Source organism: Schistocerca serialis, chromosome 4 (genome assembly GCF_023864345.2).
Source record: "Schistocerca serialis cubense isolate TAMUIC-IGC-003099 chromosome 4, iqSchSeri2.2, whole genome shotgun sequence".
NCBI lineage: Eukaryota > Metazoa > Arthropoda > Insecta > Orthoptera > Acrididae > Schistocerca > Schistocerca serialis.
Genome location: NC_064641.1, coordinates 950,649,070 through 950,670,570, shown reverse-complemented (window position 1 = coordinate 950,670,570; position 21,501 = coordinate 950,649,070). Strand labels below are relative to the sequence as shown.

General features: G+C 42.1%; 1 protein-coding gene across 3 annotated transcripts in view; it reads left to right on the top strand.

Moving 5' to 3' along the window:
- LOC126473607 (collagen alpha-1(XV) chain-like) overlaps positions 1–21,501 on the top strand; it is a 960,439-nt gene that overhangs the window by 697,192 nt on the left and 241,746 nt on the right. For all 3 annotated transcript variants that reach the window (XM_050100770.1, XM_050100771.1, XM_050100769.1), the window contains exon 5: positions 11,749–11,863. In XM_050100770.1, coding sequence (XP_049956727.1) covers positions 11,749–11,863 — 115 coding nt within the window. The remainder of the gene's footprint in view (positions 1–11,748; positions 11,864–21,501) is intronic.

Here is a 21,501-nt window from a genome sequence, read left to right as displayed (position 1 = left end):
ACTGTAAACATCTTTATACAAAATAAACCCTACCCAAATTCGTTTTACGGTGGTTTATAAGCTTTAATTACCTTCATCTAAAATGCATTTAAAGTTATTCAACTTTTTAAAAATAAAATAATAATTGTAACTAATGTTTTATGCAAATTAGCTGTAACAGTGTTTTCATAAACAAAGTAAAATTCTTTATGATTCAATTGATAATATTTTAAGTCATTAACACAATTTAAAATTTGTTATATTTTTAAAACAACTAGAAAAACAAAATGAAAAGTCAGACGAAGGTAGGACCGAACCTGGGTCGCCCGGCAGGCAAGCGAGTCCTCTGCTGCTGTACGCTATCACCTGACCTGTATATGAGCGGCGCCTAAAACTTTGTAGCTCTTTTTCTCGGTAAATTCTGGCCAGTACCCTTTACAACACTTACCCTTGAGGTATACCGCTAACCTGCGAAGTCTCATGCCGAATTGAACTTCCGAGACTGTAAGTCCCCTTATTATACTTTCTTTTGGTCGAATTATATTTGGAGTTCGCTAGTAATTAAAAAAATGCGTATTTTTGATGAAGTTTTTTTATGGAACTAAAATATCTTGTCTAATGGTTGTCGTATTTCTCGCTGTGGCTGTCATTTTGACTTCTATCTGTCTGGTTTGTGATTGGCGAATCCAGACACGATTCAGGTGTACTATCCATCTTGCAGCTTCCTTCCGTCTGTACGTACCTCCCGCGTAAATTCGCCTGCGTACGTTGCTAAGAAATACCCTTCCCGGTAATGCTTCATGCCCAAGGCAACCATTTCAGAAATTGAAAATATAAGTGAAATTATTAACAGAATTTTTGCAAGCCGACTGTCACTAAACTAGACAAAAGAATGCATGAGAGAAAATATATAAATGAAGGAGAATATGCAGAATTCTTGGATGTGTATTTCGACAAGAAAGTGAACTGGAAATCACGTATTATAGATCGTATACAAAGCAGAGGAGCACGAATAATCACAGGTTGGTTCGAACTACAAGAATGCGTCATGCAGATGCTGATAAAACTGGATTAGCAAACATCGGAAAATAGAGGAGAACTATTCCGTGTAGACCTAGTAAGTTTCAAGAACCAACTTAAAGTGATGAAACTGGGAATGTGTCGTGGGCTCTCCGATCCGTGACGTCAACGCGGTATTTTAGCCGTGAGTCTTCCCACCGTCACAGGAAGCTTCTTCGCCGACCGTTTGTGCTGACATCCCTTCACGTTTTGTCCAAGGGCTATGCACATAGTACAAAGGCATGTTTAAATGTTGTTGTTCTCAATTTTTTATTCACACCTTTCTATTTTACCTTTATTACATCACTGCAGCAAATGAGTAAATCTCTTGTCTTATTTTATAAATTTTAATTTCTCACTCAATTTTTTGTGAGAACGCCAGAGATTTTAAACATTTTCTGAAATCCTCCGTGACGTTATTTGTATTCTTATAATGTCTTTCAGCCTTTTGTCAAAGTTTGTATATCTTTTTCTTCTTTTTTGGAGAGGAAGGCCAATGAAATCTATTTTAATTTCATGTGTAGCACATACTGCTTCCTCCATCGGATACTGTACGTTCGGATGTTTTTGATTTATTGAAGAGTTCACTTTTCTATGCCATCCTTCAGCGACATTCGTGGTTAAAAACATTCCACATTTCAATAGTAGGATTTTCCATCTATTGAATGACGATATAGTCTGCGAATTTCACGAACTTTTCTCCACTGAGCATTTCCTCCATTATTGCGCTGTTTGGTAGATGTTCCACACGTGTGGTCAATCAGTCGGACTGCTTCTCTTTTGCCGTATTCCTCCGTTAATCCCAGTTCTCACACAGGATTTTCTCAGCTTCTTCTCAACCGAACGCCAGAATTCTTTTGTCAGGAACATCGTCAGTTCCAGAAAACTATTATCTTACGTTAATTTGAAAATGTTTTCTTTCGGTTGAATCTCCGAACAAGTGCCACGCATCTGGATCGTAGCAATAGTTTCTCTTGTTACCTCACACGGATCAGTCTTGGTCTTCTCGTAAATCAGCATATTTGCGACGAAATCAAAACTTTTCTGTTTCGTATCTTGAAATTCCTTTTAAAAATTTTGAAAATAGGCATTGTCTTTTCTTGTTGGACTCTTTTCCTGCACCTATACGTTCGTTTCTTAATCTGCGCACGTGTTTCGTCAGATGGGCAAGTACGATTCTGCGATTTGCAATTTTTAGACGGTCGCAGCACTTACTACGTTCAGAATTCACGCACAAGCAGTTCGTATATTCATGACATTTTCAGTTACCGATGACCGTCTTTGGGAAGACACCGCTTCCCTTTCGTTGTTGTAATTATGTCCGTTAACCACAGTGTTCTAGAGATCAAGTAACGTAGGAGTACGAAACTATACGAAAGCGAAGGCTGTTGGCGAGGGCGCTGTCTGACGGACGATCAGTCTGTCTGACTGACCCGCGTAAATCAGCAGTGGGGGATAATCCTGTTGGAAAACCCACGGTGCAAAACTGGTCGGCCGGAAGTTCCACATCTACAAATAACACGGTCTGAGAGCTCACGAACCCGAATACACTCCAACACCCTACGTATCGCTCCCGTAGGCATCGCGAATACAAGTTTAATCACAGTGCACAGATGGGCGATCAAGCAATTATTCTTCCCGCACTCCGCATGTGGATGGAGCGTCGGGAAGTCCTAATAACGGATACAATGGGAGGTGCCTTCTGCCACGCACATCGCAATGGTTTGCAGAGTATTGATGTAGATGTCTTTTGAAATACGTGATCTCTGCAGGTTTTACGTTACGGATACAAGCGGACTGTGGAGATGACAATGTAAGAAAGTTGACTTACTTTTATGAAAGTTTCAAAAAAATTATTTAGTTGCTTTAGTGTTTGAAATGTGCAACATAGATGTCAGCCTGATGAAGCACCTGTGAAATCAGTTTTGACTGTGATTAGATCCAGTACATACATCTGTGTGCGATGCTGTTACCGATTCTACTGTTGTTGTTACGGTCTGGTTTGATGCAACTCTTCAACGCTAGCCTATGCGGTGCAAGCTTCGAATAACTACTACAATCTACGAACATTTCAACCTGTCTGCTATATTCATCTCTTGTCTCCCTCTACAATTTTTACCACGGCACTTCCCCCAAGACTAAACTGGTGATTCCTAGATGTCTCACAACGTATCTTATCAATCGTTCCCTTCATTCGGTCAACTTATGCCATATTTTCTTTTCTTCCTAATTCTATTCAGTACTACATTACTTATGCCGTCTACCCATCTGTTCTTCGGCATTCACATTTCAAAAGCTTCGTGTCTGAACCGCTTATCATTCACGTTTCAGTCCAGTACCTTCGCCGGCCGGAGTGGCCGAGCTTTTCTAGGCGCTACAGTCTGGAACCGCGAGACCGCTGCGGTCGCAGGTTCGAATCCTGCCTCGGGCACGGATGTGTGTGATGTCCCTAGGTTAGTTAGGTTTAAGTAGTTCTAAGTTCTAGGGGACTGATGACCTCAGAAGTTGAGTCCCATAGTGCTCAAAGCCATTTGAACCAGTACCTTCCGAAAAGACGTCCTAGCACTTAAATTTGTCTCACATGCCTTCAAATTCCTCTTTTTCACAAATGCTTTCCTTGCTATAAACAGTCCTTATTTTATATCCTCCCTGCTTCCTCTATCACCGCTTACTTTTCTGCCCAAACAGCAAAAACTCATCCCGTTTTCTAGTCTGCTTCCCTCAGCATCGCCTGATTTAAGTCTACTACATTCCATTACCCTTCTTTTGCTTTTGTTGATTTTCGTCTAACATCATCCATTCAAGTACATGTGCATTCCGCTTCGCCGCCCGTCCAAGTCCTTTGCTGTCTGACAGAATTACAGTCTAATTCCTTCTCCAAATTGTTCTTCGGTGTCCTTTACTGCTTGGTTAATATGCAGATCGAATAACATCGGCAGTCTGTGATTTTCATAAGAAACGAAGTGCACAGTTATGTAGATCGTGCATGTTGTTGTTGTTGTGGTATTCAGTCCTGAGACTGGTTTGATGCAGCTCTCCATGCTACTCTATCCTGTGCAAGCTTCTTCATCTCCCAGTAACTACTGCAGCCTACATCCTTCTGAATCTGTTTAGTGTATTCATCTCTTGGTCTCCCTCTACGATATTTACCCTCCACGCTGCCCTCCAATACTAAATTGGTGATCCTTCGATGTCTCAGAACATGTCATACCAACCGGTCCCTTCTTCTGACAAGAAGTTGTGCCACGAACTCCTCTTCTCCCCAATTCTATTCAATACCTCCTCATTAGTTATGTGATCTGCCCATCTAATCATCAGCATTCTTCTGCAGCACCACATTTCGAAAGCTTCTATTCTCTTCTTGTCTAAACTATTTGTCGTCCACGTTTCACTTCCATAGATGGCTACACTCCATACAAATACTTTCAGAAACGACTTCCTGACACTTAAATCTACACTCGATGTTAACAAATTTCTCTTCTTCAGAAATGCTTTCCTTGCCATTACTAATCTACATTTTATATCCTCTCTACTTCGACTATCATCAGTTACTTTGCTCCCCGAATAGCAAAACTGCTTTACTACTTTAAGTGTGTCATTTCCTAATCTAATACCCTCAGCATCACCCGACTTAATTCGACTACATTCCATTATCCTCGTTTTGCTTTTGTTGATGTTCATCTTATACCCTCCTTTCAAGACACTGTCCATTCCGTTCAACAGATCGTGCACAAGAAAATGTATGTGATTGAAATTTTGTTATTCTCGTCCTACGAGTGGGAACGCTGTGTCCATCCCCGGTACCGCCACATTGCCGAGTCTTGTCATCGGTCTTCCGCACTCGTCCTTTTGGACAGACGTGCTCGCATCGGCAGCCAACTCGTCTGCTGCGGCTGGCAGCTGCAGCTCCTGTTGCCTCGAGCGAAACTCGGCTCAGCCCCGGCCACTGAGCTTCCCGCTGCTGCGCCACGCGCAGACTCCCATTACTCGCTTTCTCCATTTCTCTCGAACCGAACCGCAATCGCAACACACCGCCCGTCCAAAAAGTTCCCACACTCGTTTTATTGCAGCTGCGTAAGCGACGTTAGCGTTTTAAGTGCGGTGGCGCTCTGAGCCGACGACTCGAAACAACAGATGTCAGTCGTGAACAGGGGTTTAGTGGGCGTGTAACCGAAGTGTGTGAACGCTGTTGTGCCACAAATCGCAGTGGACCAACACCTCTAAATCAGGCGTCCGAGACAACCTATAGAACGTTTTGAAGAAGAGAAAAGTGTGTACAAAGTTTGTCCCGCACGCTCTGACTCCCGAATAAAAACGACGACGCGTGGACGTTCGCGACGATTCTATCGAAATACAAAACGCGGACAACTCTTTTCTGGGAAAAATCATCGCGGGTGAGGAGACTAGGTGTTATCAATGCGAACCTGCCATAAAACGACGAAGAGCAGAAACTCACGTGAAGTGTCAACGCTTTCCGGGCACTTTTGTGACAGTTTCAGATGATTGTATCTCAACGTTCTGTGCGCTGTAATCCGGGGGGAGGGGGGAGCTAGGTAGAACAATGAAGCATTGAAACTACCGTCTTGACTTTTCTCTATTTCCATTAATAGTCTCGGAAATTTTTCGACTGGCACATATGTCTTAGTATGTACCAGGAACAAGGGAGCTTCGCAAGAACACTTCCTGTGTGAATCTAAGAATATACTCCACCTGTAGTCAGAAAAAGGCTTTCGTTTTACTATATGCTGAATAACCTTTCAGTCTCTGTGTATTCACCTTCTAGTGTGTCGTACTAGTTTTTACAGCATCTGCATCCCTTATCGTACACGGTCTCTTGCACCTTTTGTTGACAAAAAGGCTTTTTTGTTGAAACGAGGTACAAGACGTCGAATGAAAGGACATACATTGATACAGCGAAAGCCATTGCAGCTGAAGGTACATCCACATTATCTAAAACGTCACGTTGCAAAAATAAAGCTTTTATGTGACTGAACGCGAACTTCAGGCATAAATCTTCTTCAGTTGCGAAGCTCACAATTAACTCGGACGTAATGAACAATATCCGTCATATGACAATTGTAGACTATTTAGTATCGTATGCTTCTACAACACTCAGAAGAGTAATTCATTTAAAAGTGGAAGGGAAAACTGAAAGTAGATTTTAGAAAGATCAGTCTGATTTTGAGAGGAATAGGGGCACCAACGCAGAAAATCCGTTGAATTCGTAGATACGCTGAAGGCTTTGGCTACAGTGGAATGGAATACAATGTTTCCAGTGTGGTATCAAAGCCGGAGATGAAACAGTAAACTGGTGTGCCACGAGGGACCGAAACTAGGAGAGGCGTGAGGCAGGTCAGGGTAGCTCATCGTCATCCCTCAGGTTTATTTTATATATTCAAGAGGTACTGATGGAACTATCGTCGTAACGGAGTTGTTTGTCACAGCAGAAATTCTGCACGGTCTGTTCGCTAATAGCACAACGGTGGTTGCGAAAAGACTACAGGAATGTAGTTAAGTCTGTCAACGCAATGAAACATGTTAGCTGGTGGCTAAAATAAACGCCATAAAGCACAGCAGGTAGGAATGTGCTGGGGAGCTCAACGGTGGACGTGGACAAGAAGTTCCATAAGCAAAGCATGTAAACAGAAAAACAGCAAGTAGCAAAGGCTGCACAAGTCAAAATGCCTGTCTATAAAAGGAAACAGCCGTTAATATCACAAAATTCTAAACGTTGAAACCGGGAGAGAGTCACGAAAAATTATGCTTGGAGCATAACAGTGTGATGCTGTGAATCGTGGACAGTGAGACAGACAGAAATCAGACGATTTCGCTCATGATCCGAGTAAGGAGTGGAAATAGCGTGCAGCGGGTCAGCTGGGAACTGTGCCCGATAAGGAACGGATGAATGGAAGAGGCGAAATAGTTTGGCACATACCGGTATTATGACCTGATTCGTTGGTGAAAGTCGTAATTGAATCAATGGTGGAAGGAAAGAGTGGTCTCAGCATGTAACCAGGTTGTTGATGGGTGCAGGAAGTAGTGATTATTCTGACAACTGGCAAGACAATAGGGTATTTACATAGGTTAAAAATATGATTCGGCTTGTTGTTACATGTAAATAGCATTTATGGTTACTATTCTCACAAAACATCTGTTATTTTTATGTTTTAAAAGCTGAAAAATCATTAAATATCAAAATCTGGTCACTTGATTGAAAACGGTCTGTTATGGCTGAAGTCACAGACGAGGAGCAAGAGGAAGATATACACTATACACCTTGTTACAGGAGCTTCAGCCGATAGTACGAGGCTTTTACGTACTTCTTTTTCTGCAAACTGTTTAACTATTTAGTGGTGGAAAACGCTGTTACAACTTTTAGGTAACAATAGACCAAAGTCTGCAGGCTTTCGTGGCCGTTGTCACTGAACTTAAAATCTTCTGGGTTATTAGGCCGCGTCATGTTTCTTCTAAAATGATCGACCCCTCTGCTAGGATCTTCCTCAGGATCTTGTGGTGTCCTTCGTTTTACGATGTACACAAGCGACCTGCCAAATTTGAGCCGAATCGGTTGGTCGTGTCTGAGGCCTTCCCCTTGTCGGATGCATAGAGCGTCTGCCATGTCAGCAGGAGATCCCGGTTTCGAGTCCCGGTCGGGGCGAACATTTTCATCTGTCCCCGTTGACGTATGTCAACGCCTGTAAGCAGCTAAGGGTGTTCATTTCATTATAAAAAATTGTTCGTTGTAGTATTTTTGGAGATTCAACCCCTAAGGTGTTAAATAAGGGATGAAACTTTTTATGGAAGTATTTAATTGAAACTAAATTTCTGAAAATGTGTGTTTGGCTTTTCGGTCAGAAATAAAATAATACTATTTTGTCTAATACTGACATGGTGAGACAGTGGCTGTGTATAATTAATGTAGGTTAGTTCTTACCAAGACGAAAACAGCAACAGACAGTGGCTGGTTGCTGTTTCCTTCTTTGTAAGGACTAACCTACATAAAATAATACGTTTCGGTGTTTCTTGGAAATTCAAGCCCTAAGGGGGTGAACCAGGAAATGGAAATTTTTATGAAAATATTTCGTTTTATTAAAAATATTTAAAGTTAAATCTGTAAAAATATGTGTTAGGGGATGAAAATTTTTATGAAAATATCACCACAAGAAATGAAAGGGCAGGATTAACAAAGATCTCCGACTGCAACTACCAGAATCGCCCTTTAGTTAGAAGTACATTTTGGAAAGATCATGCTTCTGTGGCTTTAATTAGCGTGAAAGGGTTAGAATACGTTGCAACTTGGGAACAACATAAAAATTAAATTACAAGAAATAAAAATACGTGTGAAGACCGTACAGTCTACGTGAGTAAAGCAGCCGGCGCTAATAAAAACAAGTCATAGTTTAACGTTGCTACCAGAAATCACGAATTTTACTAAAGATTTTTACACGTTGCTCTAATAAACATTCGGACGGACATAGGTTATATATCATGCCTAATACCTGAAGATATATATCAAAAAGAGTTTTGCATAACCCCAGTTCCCAGAACTCCTGAAAATAGACGTTGACTTTAGATATTGTATCACAGACACAGTCCCTTTGACTGTTCAGAGATGTCACTAAACCCGCCCAGAGATGTAAACAACCATGCATGAGCAGCGCCTATTAGACGAAGGGGGTCCGACAGCAGATCAGTTCCAGTCATTCCAGTCATCTCCTAACACATATTTTCATAGATTTAACTTTAAATATTTTTAATAAAACGAAATAGTTTCATAAAAACTTCCATCTCCTGTTTCATAGCTCGTACTGTCTGTAGTTCAACCATGCCTATACGGTCAATACCGCGGTTCGATCGCGTCCGCATTGTTACTTTGTGCCAGGAAGGGCTGTCAACAAGGGAAGTGTCCAGGAGTCTCGAAGTGAAAATCGAATGGTTCAATTGGCTCTGAGCACTATGGGACTAACATCTGAGATCATCAGTCCCCTAGAACTTAGAACTACTTAAACCTAACTAACCTAAGGACATCACACAATCCATGCCCGAGGCAGGATTCGAACCTGCGACCCTAACGGTCGCGCGGTTCCAGACTGAAGCGCCTAGCACCACTCGGCCACATCGGCCGTCCGTCTCGAAGCGAACCAAAGCGATGTTGTTCGGACATGGAGGAGATACAGAGAGACAGGAACTGTCGATAATATGACTCGCTCACGCCGCCCAAGGGCTATCACTGCAGTGGATGACCGCTACCTAAGGATTATGGCTCGGAGGAACCCTGGCACAACGCCACCATGTTGAATAATGATTTTCGTGCAGCCACACAACGTCGTGTTACGACTCAAACTGTGTTCAATAAGCTGCATGACACGGTTCTTCACTCCCGACGTCCAAGGTGAGGTCCATCTTTGCAACCACGACACCGTGCAGTGCTGTACAGATGGGCCCAACAACATGCCGAATGGACCGTTCAGGGTTGGCATCACGTTCTCTTCACCAATGAGTATCGCATATGTCTTCAACCAGACGATCGTCAGAGACGTGTTTAGAGGCAGCCCGGTCAGGATGAACGCCTTAGACACATTGTCCAGCGAGTGCAGCAAGGTGGAGGTTCCCTGCTGTTCTGGGGTGGCATTAAGTGGGGTCGACGAACGCAGCTGGTGGCCATGGAAGGAGCCGTAACGGCTGTACGATACATGAATGCCATTTTCCGACCGATAGTGCAACCATATCGGCAGCATATTGGCGAAGTATTCGTCTTCATGGACGACAATTCGTGACCCCATCGTGCACATCTTGTGAATGACTTCTATTAGGAAAACGACATCGCTCGACTACAGTGGCCAACATGTTCTCCAGACATGAATCCTATCGAACATGCCTGGGATAGGTTGAAAAGGGCTGTTTACGGACGACGTGACCCACCAACCACTCTGAGGGATCCACGTCGAATAGCCCTTGAGGAGTGAGACAGTCTGGTCCAACAGTCCTTGCCGAACTTGTGTATAGTATGCCACGACGAATACAGGCACGCATCAGTGCAAGAGGACGTGCTACTGAGTATTAGAGGTACCGGTGTGTACAGCAATCTGGACCACCACCTCTGAAGGTCTCGCTATATGGTGGTACAACATGCAATGTGTGGTTTTCATGAACAATAAAAAGGGCGGAAATGATGTTTATGTTGATCTCTGTTCTAATTTCCTGTACAGGCTCCGGAACTCTCAGAACCGAGGTGATGCAAAACTTTTTTTGATGTGTATGTGTAATTTAGTTGCCGTCTTTGTAAGTTTTCGCTATCAAAGAAGTACATTTTATGGTACCAAATCATTTTATTGCTTCTGAAAATAATCCCGTTTAAAAATTGTACACTTTTACGAGTGTGGTGCTGGAAGGATTCGACAGCTTGTTGAAGTGACGAAAATCCCGGTCCGCGCATTTTTTTGTTCGACCAAGAGAGCAAAATAAATCGCAAGGCGATAAATCAGGGAAATAAGGAATATTAATTTCATCTGTTTCTCTGTCAAATAATCAATTGTAAGACTTACTGTGTGGCCTATGACGTTATCATGATGGAGGGAAAAGCGAAGTTTTCGGTTGTTTTTCCTAATTATGTTAATGAATTGCGGCAGACAAATCGTTTTGGACGCAGCATTAACTGTACTTCGATTCTCTATAACAATGGGTGCGACAAGTGTGGTGTAGCAAAGCAGCCGTGGTGCTTGTGGATGCTTCGCGAGCGAACAACTTGTGTTGCTTTCCGTTCATCCTGGAAGTCACAAACAATTGACTGACTATTAGTATCCATCTCGTACGTCTGTCTACAAGGTTTCATCTCCTGCTGCGAAGTTGTACGCGGATTTTGCATTCCCCAATTATTTTTGCTTTTCTTCACGCCATCTGTCACGAGAATGTTTTTGTTCGATCAAATTCTGCGGAGTCCATCGGGAACAGATCTTTTTGAAAGCCAAATGTTTATTCATAAACGAACGCATTCCAGTCACCGATTTGGCTAAGTGTGCTTCTACCTCACTGTGTGTCACATGCTGCTGTAATCAGTCTGAAGTTGATGCAGTGCCAAAACATGAACGAAGAGATTCGATAAACTGTTGTTGAGTAAGCACTCTACGAAAATCGTAAACAATTATTCACCGGAAACCTTCACGTGGAACTTCCGTTCTTTTCACAATACTGTTTTGTTAAACGCTCGCTGTAAATACACTGCATAGCAAGGTTCTGAGATGTCATAATTTTAACAACGACAAGTGACAGGTTTTATAACACCGGGATAGCACCATCTGGTGATTGTTTGTAAAAACTTAAGACGTAAACCTCTTACGAAACATCATAAGGAAATGGCAGCCGGTTTGTTCGTTTTATCGCGTAAATAATCTGCTGCAAATTTCTGTAAGCATTTAGAATACCAGCATACAACGATTTATCAAAAAATTTACTGTGTTTGCTATCTTCAGTGCTGTAATTAAGGTCTAAGAACAGTATATGAGAAGGGTTGAGAAGCTATTTTCCTCTGTCATTTCTCAGTGAGTATTGTCTCACAGTAGATGCGTATAAAGTTTTAAAAAATCTTCTATTTCCTTTTCTTTCAACATATGACGTTCTACAGAGGTTTCAATCGTTAGTGATTACGTTCTTCCATATTTAAACTAATGATCGCGGAGCAAGAGGGTAAGAATGGCGATTTGTGCGTTCCAGATCGACCAAGAAGACGGCGGCGACGAGTCCCCGCTGTCTGCGTCCGAGGGCAGCGGCCGGGGAGACTACGGCGGCATCATACCTCCGCTGCCACCGCCGCCTCCGCGGCCAGAAGGTAAGGAACCGACGCGTTGCGTCTGCAGCTTTGCTCACGTTGCTGCACCTGTCACTCAGTACGCCGTGACGCATCTTCGTCTAACTATCGCCATCTGTGGGAGCAGTCGATTGTCTAAGGTTTGATCTACTTTCGCATTGGTTTTTCGAACCTTTTTCGCAACCATAGCCGTTTCTATCAGTTTAATAAGTCACGGCTGCAAAATACTAGCGCGAATTCTTTACAGACGAATGGAAAAACAGGTAGAAGCCGATCTCGGGGAAGATCAGTTTGGATTCCGTAGAAATATTGGAACACGTGAGGCAACATTGCCTCTACGACTCATCTTAGAAGATGGATTAAGGAAAGGCAAACCTACGTTTCTAGCAATTGTAGACTTAGAGAAAGCTTTTGACAGTTTGACTGCAATACTCTCTTTCAAATTCAGAAGGTGGCAGGGCTAAAATACAGGGAGCGAAAGGCTATTTACAATTTGTACAGAAACCAGATGGCAGTTATAATAGTCAAGGGACGTGAAAGGGAAGCAGTGGTTGGGAATGGAGTGAGATTCGGTTGTAGCCTCTCCCCGATGTTATTGACTCTGTATATTGAGCAAGCAGTAAAGGAAATAAAAGAAAAATTCGGAGTAGGTATTAAAATCCATGGAGAAGAAATAAAAACTTTAAGGTTCACCAATGACATTGTAATTCTGTCAGAGTCAGCAAAGGACTTGGAAGAGCAGTTGAACGGAATGGACAGTGTCTTGAAAGGAGGATATGAGATGAACATGAACAACAGCAAAACGAGGATAATGGGATGTAGTCGAGTTAACTCGGGTGATGGTGAGGGAATTAGATTAGGAAATGAGACACTTAAAGTAGTAAAGGAGTTTTGCTATTTCGGGAGCAAAATAACTGATGATGGTCGAAGTAGAGAGGATATAAAATGTAGACTGGCAATGGCAAGGAAAGCGTTTCTGAAGAAGAGAAATTTGTTAACATCGAGTATTGATTTAAGTGTCAGGAAGTCGTTTCTGAAAGTATTTGTATGGAGTGTAGCCATGTATGGAAGTGAAAAGTGGACGATAAATAGTTTAGACAAGAAGAGAATAGAAGCTTTCGAAATGTGCTACAGAAGAGTGCTGAAGATTAGATCGGTAGATCACATAACTAATGAGGAGGTATTGAATAGAACTGGGGAGAAGAGGAGTTTGTGGAACAACTTGGCTAGAAGAAGGGATCGGTTGGTAGAACATGTTCTGAGGCATCAAGAGATCACCAATTTAGTATTGGAGGGCAGCGTGGAGGGTAAAAATCGTAGAGGGAGACCAAGAGATGAATACACAAAGCAGATTCAGAAGGATGTAGGCCGCAGTACGTACTGGGTGATGAAGCAGCTTGCACAGGATAGAGTAGCGTGGAGAGCTGCCTCAAACCAGTCACAGGACTGAAGACCACAACACAGTCGTTTCTGGATAAAAATGTTAACGCTTTTTGGAGAAATATAGTATACATATCTCTTATTATTTTTTAATGTAAAACAGTTTTAGTACAAGTAATGTATGATACGTCTGTACCCTTTCACTAAGAGGAGAGTTACACATTACGATAGGTTACTGTTACCGCTTCATTTTCAGTTTTTGAGAAATTGCAGCTGTGTGGCAGCCCGGTGTTCTGACCCGGATGTCTGGCTTTGGCGGCCAGTGCTGTGCCGTTTGTGTTACCGAACACGAATTGCGGATTCAGCATGCCGATAACAATACAGAGGCTCTCCCGTGACGCTATAGAGTTAGAATACAGAAGAGTGTCAGCCCAAATACTTTTCGTGGTGCAACTAGTTTTCGTGACGTCTGAGAACGGTAGGTGACTCGTTTCACTATTCTCGCAGTGTCATTTCAGTATTAGACCGTGCGCGTTGTCAATTCACGGCAAGAAAGGGAGGTTAGCGTGGCGCGTTCCCAGACAATTTGGGTCAACGCACACTGCCAATGCTTCAACATTCAGCCGCTGTTGTGGAACACGAAGCATTGAGGATGTGCCAGTCGGCAGTTGCATGCAGTGAACGACACCAACTGGCGGCTGGTACCAACAGACTATGTGGCTCGTAGCTACACCGAAGAAAACACAAGTGAGCCGTGCCTTTTTAGAGGCTACCAGGAGGGTAGCACGCAGCCCCAAGGTACGCGAACAACGCGCGCAAGGGAACACCTCGGTCAGTGATGCCGGATTCTTTTCACCTCCGTGAGCGAGGTTTGTTTGACGCCTGATGATCGTCATAGAAGCATTCCGAGGCAGCCCCACGTATTGAGAAAGATGGATTAGCCATTTTTTAGGCATTTATCACGCACGGATGCCGGACGTCTCCCTTCATTGTCATTCTGTGCAATATAGGGACAGGATCCTCTACTACAATGTCCAGCCTACAGTCAACATTTCGGCAATAGGTTCGTCTTCGCAGGCGGTAATGAACGAGCACACCTCGTGAACCCCTTTGTCCAGAAGACAAGAATCAACCGGATGGAAGGGCCTGCAGTATCCACTCCTAGAACAAAGGAAGGACTGCTAGTCCTTGAGGTTTCGCAAGGGAACTACTGTGAAGTCTGGAAAGTAGGAGACGATGTACTAGCGGAAGTATAGGCGTGGAAACGGGTCGCGAGTCGTGGTTAGGGAGCACTTGCCAGAGCACACTCCGCTGATAGAGAAAAATTCGTTCTGCTTTTATTCAGTTTAATGGAGTTTATTCATTCATTCTCTGTACCTAAATCTAAACCCACACAAGTTCGTGAATATACTGATGGTGTCAAACTTTTATGAGGAGCTTGAAGATATTTTTGCAGAGCTTAATGGCTGCTCAACGGGTCCCACATAACTCAGCCAGTGCTACAAATCGTGGCCGTTGACGGCATTCAAACGGAAGACGATAAAAGGAAAGCTCAGTTACTAAAGCTGTCTTCCGAAAATTTTTCGCCGAGGACGAATACAGCGCAGTTTCGACCCTCGCACGAATGTCAAAATGGCAGATATAAAAGTAAGTGAACACGGTACTGAATACCAACTGAAGACGCTCGACAGAAGAAAGGACTCTAGACTTCGATTCTAAATGGAATATGCGTCACCCACATTTACTTTTTATTTGGCTTCCTTAAATTCTTAGGGCAAATACCGAGATGGCTCGTTCGAAAAGGACACAGTGATTTCCTCTCTCATTCCTTCCCCAGTCCAAGCTTACGCTTCTCCTCTGAAGACCTCACCGTCGACAGGGCGTTAAATTCTAATCTCCCTTCATTCGAGTATGCGGAATAACCGGCGCCTCTTCTAGCAGGTGTATCGTACGTCGCTGGAACATCATCACGGGACGTAGCAGTCTCTAAGTGCGCCATCAGGGCGGCGCGCTGAAATACGGACCTAATTAGCTGATGTCAGCTTGTTGTAGAATTATGGAATATATCCTGTACTCGCGTATGATGACTTTTTTGTAGACCGAACAGCTCCTCCGTAGAAATCAGAACCAAACATGAATCGTGAGAAACTTAGCTGCCACGAGATTGTACGTGTGCATAGCGGATTCCACGTTGTTGGCGTGTCGTTTGACTTCCAGAAAGTATTCGATGCTACTGTTCAGTGCCGTCTAGTTAACAGAATACGTTCTTACGGAAACCATCGGTGCAAATCGATTAAAGACTTCCCAGGAAACAGACTCCAATACCTCGTTGTTAATGGGGAACCGTTGTCGTGTGCGAATGAAATGTCCATTTTACCTCACGATACACTGAGAAGATCACCGATTTTCATAATATGCACAAACAACCTAGTTTACAATGCCTTCAAGTTTCGTAGGCTGTTCGCAAACGACACAGGTGTAACAGAGCTTCATGTGCTTAAAAATAGTTACAAAATGGGACGAGACTGTTTGCAGATAATCACCGGCGCTCGCTCGTAGGTTGGTTCGACAACGCGCTCAAACAGATGACAAGAGGGTGTCTCAGGATCGGTCACTGAGATGGATCGTAACTGTGTAATATTTAGGGATCTCTATCAGCATCGTTTTAAAGTAGAACGCCCTAGTAAAACCAGTCACTGGAAAGTAGATTTCAGCCGGATGTCTCACAATAAGGAGGACGCTTACAAAACCCTCGTTCGTCCGATTGCTGAACACTGTTCGTCACATCTGCTGCTTTAAGGGACGAGGTGAGCGAATGTCCAAAGAAGAGCTACGTAATATGCCACGGTTCGTTTTTTAACGCGTAACCGTCACAAAATTATCCGCAAAAGTCCAAAGGGAGGCACTAGAGGAAAACCATTGTCGATCGCAGATAGTCTTGATCTGAAAACTCCAGGAGCCTACACACTGGCTTTTGACAGTGCTGACCGGAATATACTCTTTGAAATTCTGGTGACGGACGTAAACGTTAGGGAGTGAAGGTTTATCCACAACTTGTACAGATACCAGACTGCTGTTATAAGAACTGAAGGGCATGAAAGAAAGGAAACAGAAGGGAATGACAATGGATGGATACAGGGTTGTAGAGTCTTCCGTGCTATTCAGTCAGTACATAAACCATGCACTATGAGACACCAAAGAGAAATTTGGAAAGAAAATTGAAGTTTACGGCTAAGAAATAAATAATTAAGGTTGGCTGAATACATTGTAATTTTGTCAGAGACAGCAAACAAGCAAATGACTTGGAAGAGCAGTTAAATGAATGGATAGTATCTTCAAAAGGGGTTGTAAAATGAACACCAACAAAAGTAAAAGAAAAAGGTTGATGGAATGTAGTCAAATTACGAGTAAATTAGGTAACGTTGATGGAATTAAATCAATAAATTAAACTCTAAAAGTAGTAAACGAGTTTCGCTTTTCGAGCAGCAAAATAACTGACGATGGTAGAAGCATAAAGAACATAAACAGAAAACTTTCAGAAGGAAACACCTCTCTGAAAAAGATAAGTATATTCACATCTAATACAAATTTGAATGTTAAGAAGTATTTTCTGGAAATATTTGTTTGGAATGTAACCTTCTACAGAAAAGAAACGTTAACGACAGACAGTACAGACAAGAAAATATAGGAGCTTTTGAAATACGGTATCACAGAAGAATACTGAGTGTCATACGAAAAGATCGAATAAATAATGAAGAGACACTGAATCCAATCGGGGACAAAGTAAATCTTTGTCCCAACTTGACTAAAAGATATGATTGATTGGTCGGACGCATTCTTAGGTTTCAAGGAATAGTCAATTTGGTAATGGAGGGGAGTGTGGAGTCAGACCAAAGCTGGAACAGAGTGAGCAGGTGCAAAGGGATGCAGGTTGCTGTAATCTTACTCAAGACAGCCTAGTGTGAATAGCTGCAGCAAACCAGTACCACAGCAATAGCGTCCTAGCGAAAAGCGGCGAACATTCTGTGCAGATCCTCCAACTTAAACTTCGCTTAAACAACACGTGAATATCATTAGAGACATTAAGAAGCAAAAAGAGGAGGGCTGACAATGTTTCTTCCCGGGAATCATGCAGGAATAGAAGCCGGGAAAGCGACGCCGGAGCTCTGTATGGTGGCCTGAGTACGAGAGATCTACTAGTTGGTGCACAACAGTGTTGCGGAAGGGAGCCGTGGACAGGTTGCGTGGCGTACACGTGGTAGCGCGAATGCATAGCACCGTCTTTTCAAATAGAAATAAATACCTGCCGAGCCGAACTTCTGAGGAAGTAGCGCAGCAACACACTGAGTTTGAATGTAATGAGGGATATGCCACGTTAGGCTGAGTAGCCCAAGATTCCATATGTTATCAAAGATGTGTGTAAATGCAGTTCAGATTGTGTCTTTAAGATAAAAAATACACGTATCTTAATGCAAGAAAATAGCTTCAACGTAAAAATATTTCCAGTGGTTCATATTTGTTCTAGTAACAACTAAACGTCGAGAATAGGAGCTGAGTTTCTTTGAAAATGCTTAAAAAGTCCACCGTTAATTTACTAGCTGCCATTTCATTGCACCAATTATCAAACGTCTCCACATCTCGTCTTCGGCTTCAGTGACATTCCAGATCGTTCATCTTGAAGTAGCTCTATCGACGATATCAACTGGATCCATTAGTTCTTGGCGATACCGTCACGAATAGACATAAAGGAGACCGTTTCGTAGCACCATGTTTTCCTGGAAGAAGGCTTCCTAAAACCCATAAGGAACGTCATACTCTTCCAGATAAGATGCTGACAGAACAAAAAATTTTATTACTGTCAAATAGTATAAACTGTCAGTTCTGTATATTTAAAATTGATAATAATGCGTCTTCTGTAATAAGAAATAACCTTGTGGGGTTCTGTTACAATCATAACTATTCAAGGTCGTATGGAGTCAATGCCGTGACAGTCAGTTGGCGCTGATCACATACTGTGAGATCCACTATTAGACCACTTGACAGTCACAACTGTGATTATATATCATGTTGTATTGGCATTACCTGTAATACAGCCCCACAGGTTATATTTTATCATTGATGGTGTTTTTGGTGTATGTTCACTAAGCTAGACTGACAATTCATGATACTTGAATTTTTGGTAAATATAGTTTTTCAGTCAGCAGCCTTTCGTGGTGAAAATGACGTAATTTAACTATATTCGAGTCGTGGGGCACTATTTGCATAAAATAAGCGTTATATATTTATTCATGGGGCATAAAATTGCAGAACCCGGGAAGAAATTCATATCCAGAATTTATTAAGAACAAGATAATGAACGAATCTCACACGGAATAGCAAAACTTGTTTCAAAAGGAACAAGAGATCTTATGAAAGTGTTAACAACATGGTCATAGTCTGATAAAGGAGTTAAGACCTCTGTGAAGAGTTGCAGAGGCTGATAAACGGCATCAAATTGCACTAGAAGATGATAATGAGAGGATTTAGTATCAGAGCAGGACCAAATGTAAAGGACGATTTATCTGTGGGAAACTCCGGATATAATAAGATCTCAGAAATAATACAGTTCATATATTAGTAGAATTTACAGCGAGCAACATGTATATTGATAACAATTTATTCTGGAAGAAATCAAAAAGAAAATCACGTGGCAAGGAGCAAATAGAACAAGAAATAAAACAATAAAAAATTTTACGGCCTATGACGATCCTAAACCACTTCAGTACTTCACGTGATTATAGATTCAAAAGATGTATAGGAAATATAGACAGAATGCCACAGAAAAACATACTCAACGAGCAGAAAATTATAAATGCAGGATCTTGTTCTTCTGCCAGTCCAGGGTTAGGTAGGGCGTGTTCCGGTCTCACCATCTCATCTTCGGTCTTCCCACACTTCTCTTGCCCAGGGTGTATAGTGCATTGCTACTTTAGGCAGTACACGTTCTCTCTGTTTTTCTTTGTATTGGATGAATAGGATAGGATAATTTATTTATGTTATAAAATGTAAATTATACAGGCGTAAAGAAAAGGTGGAATTATGTGACAACGCTACTTATTCAAGCAGCAAAAGATGTTACAGATACGAACAGAGCAAAAGGCGAATCACGGAAACTTGTGGTGTGCAGATACCTCGCTTCAACAGATAATTGGCAGGCGGCGAAATGCCTGACAATAGAGAGGCACTCTAAAAAAAAATGGCTCTGAGCACTATGGGGCTTAACTTCTGAGGTCATCAGTCCCCTAGAACTTAGAACTACGTAAACAGAACTAACCTAAGGACATCACACACATCCATGCCCGAGGCAGGATTCGAACCTGCGACCGTAGCGGTCGCGCGGTTCCAGACTGAAGCGCCTAGAACCGCTCGGCCAATTAGCACTCTAAGATTGTCTGTATATTTCAAGAGAAGAATCACAAACTCAGTCAGTAATTAATGCAATGATAAGTTGGAAGCAATTCCAGCTGAGGCACAAGAAGCAGTTCGAGATACGCAGAAACGAAAGGCTTGTGGATTATCATCAAAAAAGGTTAAAGCTGGAGGCAAAGTAATTAAAAATGAATTTGCATAATCGTTTTCAGAATGACCCCCAAACTGGATCAGTGCCGTACTTACTGTACTTCGTAAGAAAAGAAACAAACCGGACATAAAAAATTAGTCATATCTGCTTTCCCTCCGCAATATACAAGGCATTCACGAAAATTATCATCAGAGACGCGGAAAAGATGGGCAATTGAAAGAAGCTAGCTTCAGAATGGGGCAATGAGTGTATATTACCACTGTGTTTGGAACTGATTCAGTTGTAACAAGTCTGCATTTACAGTCCTAGAAAATGAAGACCTAACTGAGTATATACCGCAGAATTTATATATCAGTGCTACGACTTCCATTAGATTTTATCAAAATAGTGAGACGTTTGGAATTAAAGAAGGGCTAGACAGAGATTCCATGCCGCCAGACGTATTCTCAGTACGTTCTGTGGAGGTTTTCCGATCCCTACACTGGGAAAACAAAAGGAACGTGTCGCAGCCGGAAAACTTTTATTTTCTTGAAGAAATTGTAGCGTTCATCGATGGCGCTGATGAATTTCAGCACAACGTAACAGCATTAACACAGCAACTCTGAAAGTGGGCCTGAAAATCCAATTCAGTACTGTGAAGCAACGTATAGCCAACGCTACAAAAAAATAAAATAGTAAATATTAAGAACAGCGCGCTAGAACCAATTTAAGAGCTTCTGTATTTAGAGCAGTTGAAAAAAAAAACTATTAAATTTGACAATGGAAGAAATAAGTTAGAATGGAAATGACCCGAGTGCTTTAATAGCGAGTTTTAAAAACTAAACTTCCGGTGTGCCTGAAGACGGGAGTTTACAATGAGTTCTGGCGTTTAATACTGAGACGAATGTTTAAAATACGAAAACTGCTCAAAAACTAAGGCGTACGTAAAACGTTTCTTATTTCTTTGATGGGACTTTCTCTTCGCTTTTATCAGTGTGTTATCGCTGTTAGTGTGCTACGTGTCAGCGTTCGAGTCAAAATATATCAAATTCAGCGTACAGGCACACTCACCCATAGCGGTAAATGTTAGCACATATAATTAAATAGAAAGCACGTAACAAATAATATCAGCTTATATCCGCTATGCTGTCTTGTTAAAATTAACTGTGTATGAATAGGACTCTTAATGTGAACGTGTAGAGAGACGGTTTGGGTTAAATGCTCTCAATAACTGACCAACTGTCAATAAATTTTGTAATGATTCATCGCCAAACAGTGATAAAGCAGTGTTAACGGTAATACATGTTAGATTTATTTTATGTGTTCATTTATAATAAACCACTGATACTGCCATTGACACGCTGTAGCCAGTTGCGAGAATAATCCTTCTCTCTATAGTCGTCTGATTTAGGTTTAATTCCTGTTGGAGCAACGTATTTTTAACGTTCTGTACCTCAGTCGGTGAAAACGGAACCCTTATAGGATCAGTTTGTTGTTCGTCTGTACGTCTGCTAACACATCTTTTTCTCAGGAACGGGTAGGGGTCGTGTAAGAAGTCCTTGGTGGTGTAAAAAGTCTAAGCTTCTAAGTCAATGCAGTCAAAAAATACGGCTATTTATGTCACATATTTTGATGCTCGCAAACTCACTCATCAACATCAATAGATGAACTCTCTACGTGTAAAGTTTGGACGGAACTCTCAGAGCGTGAATCTACTCGCACTTGTCCGATCCTTACTAAT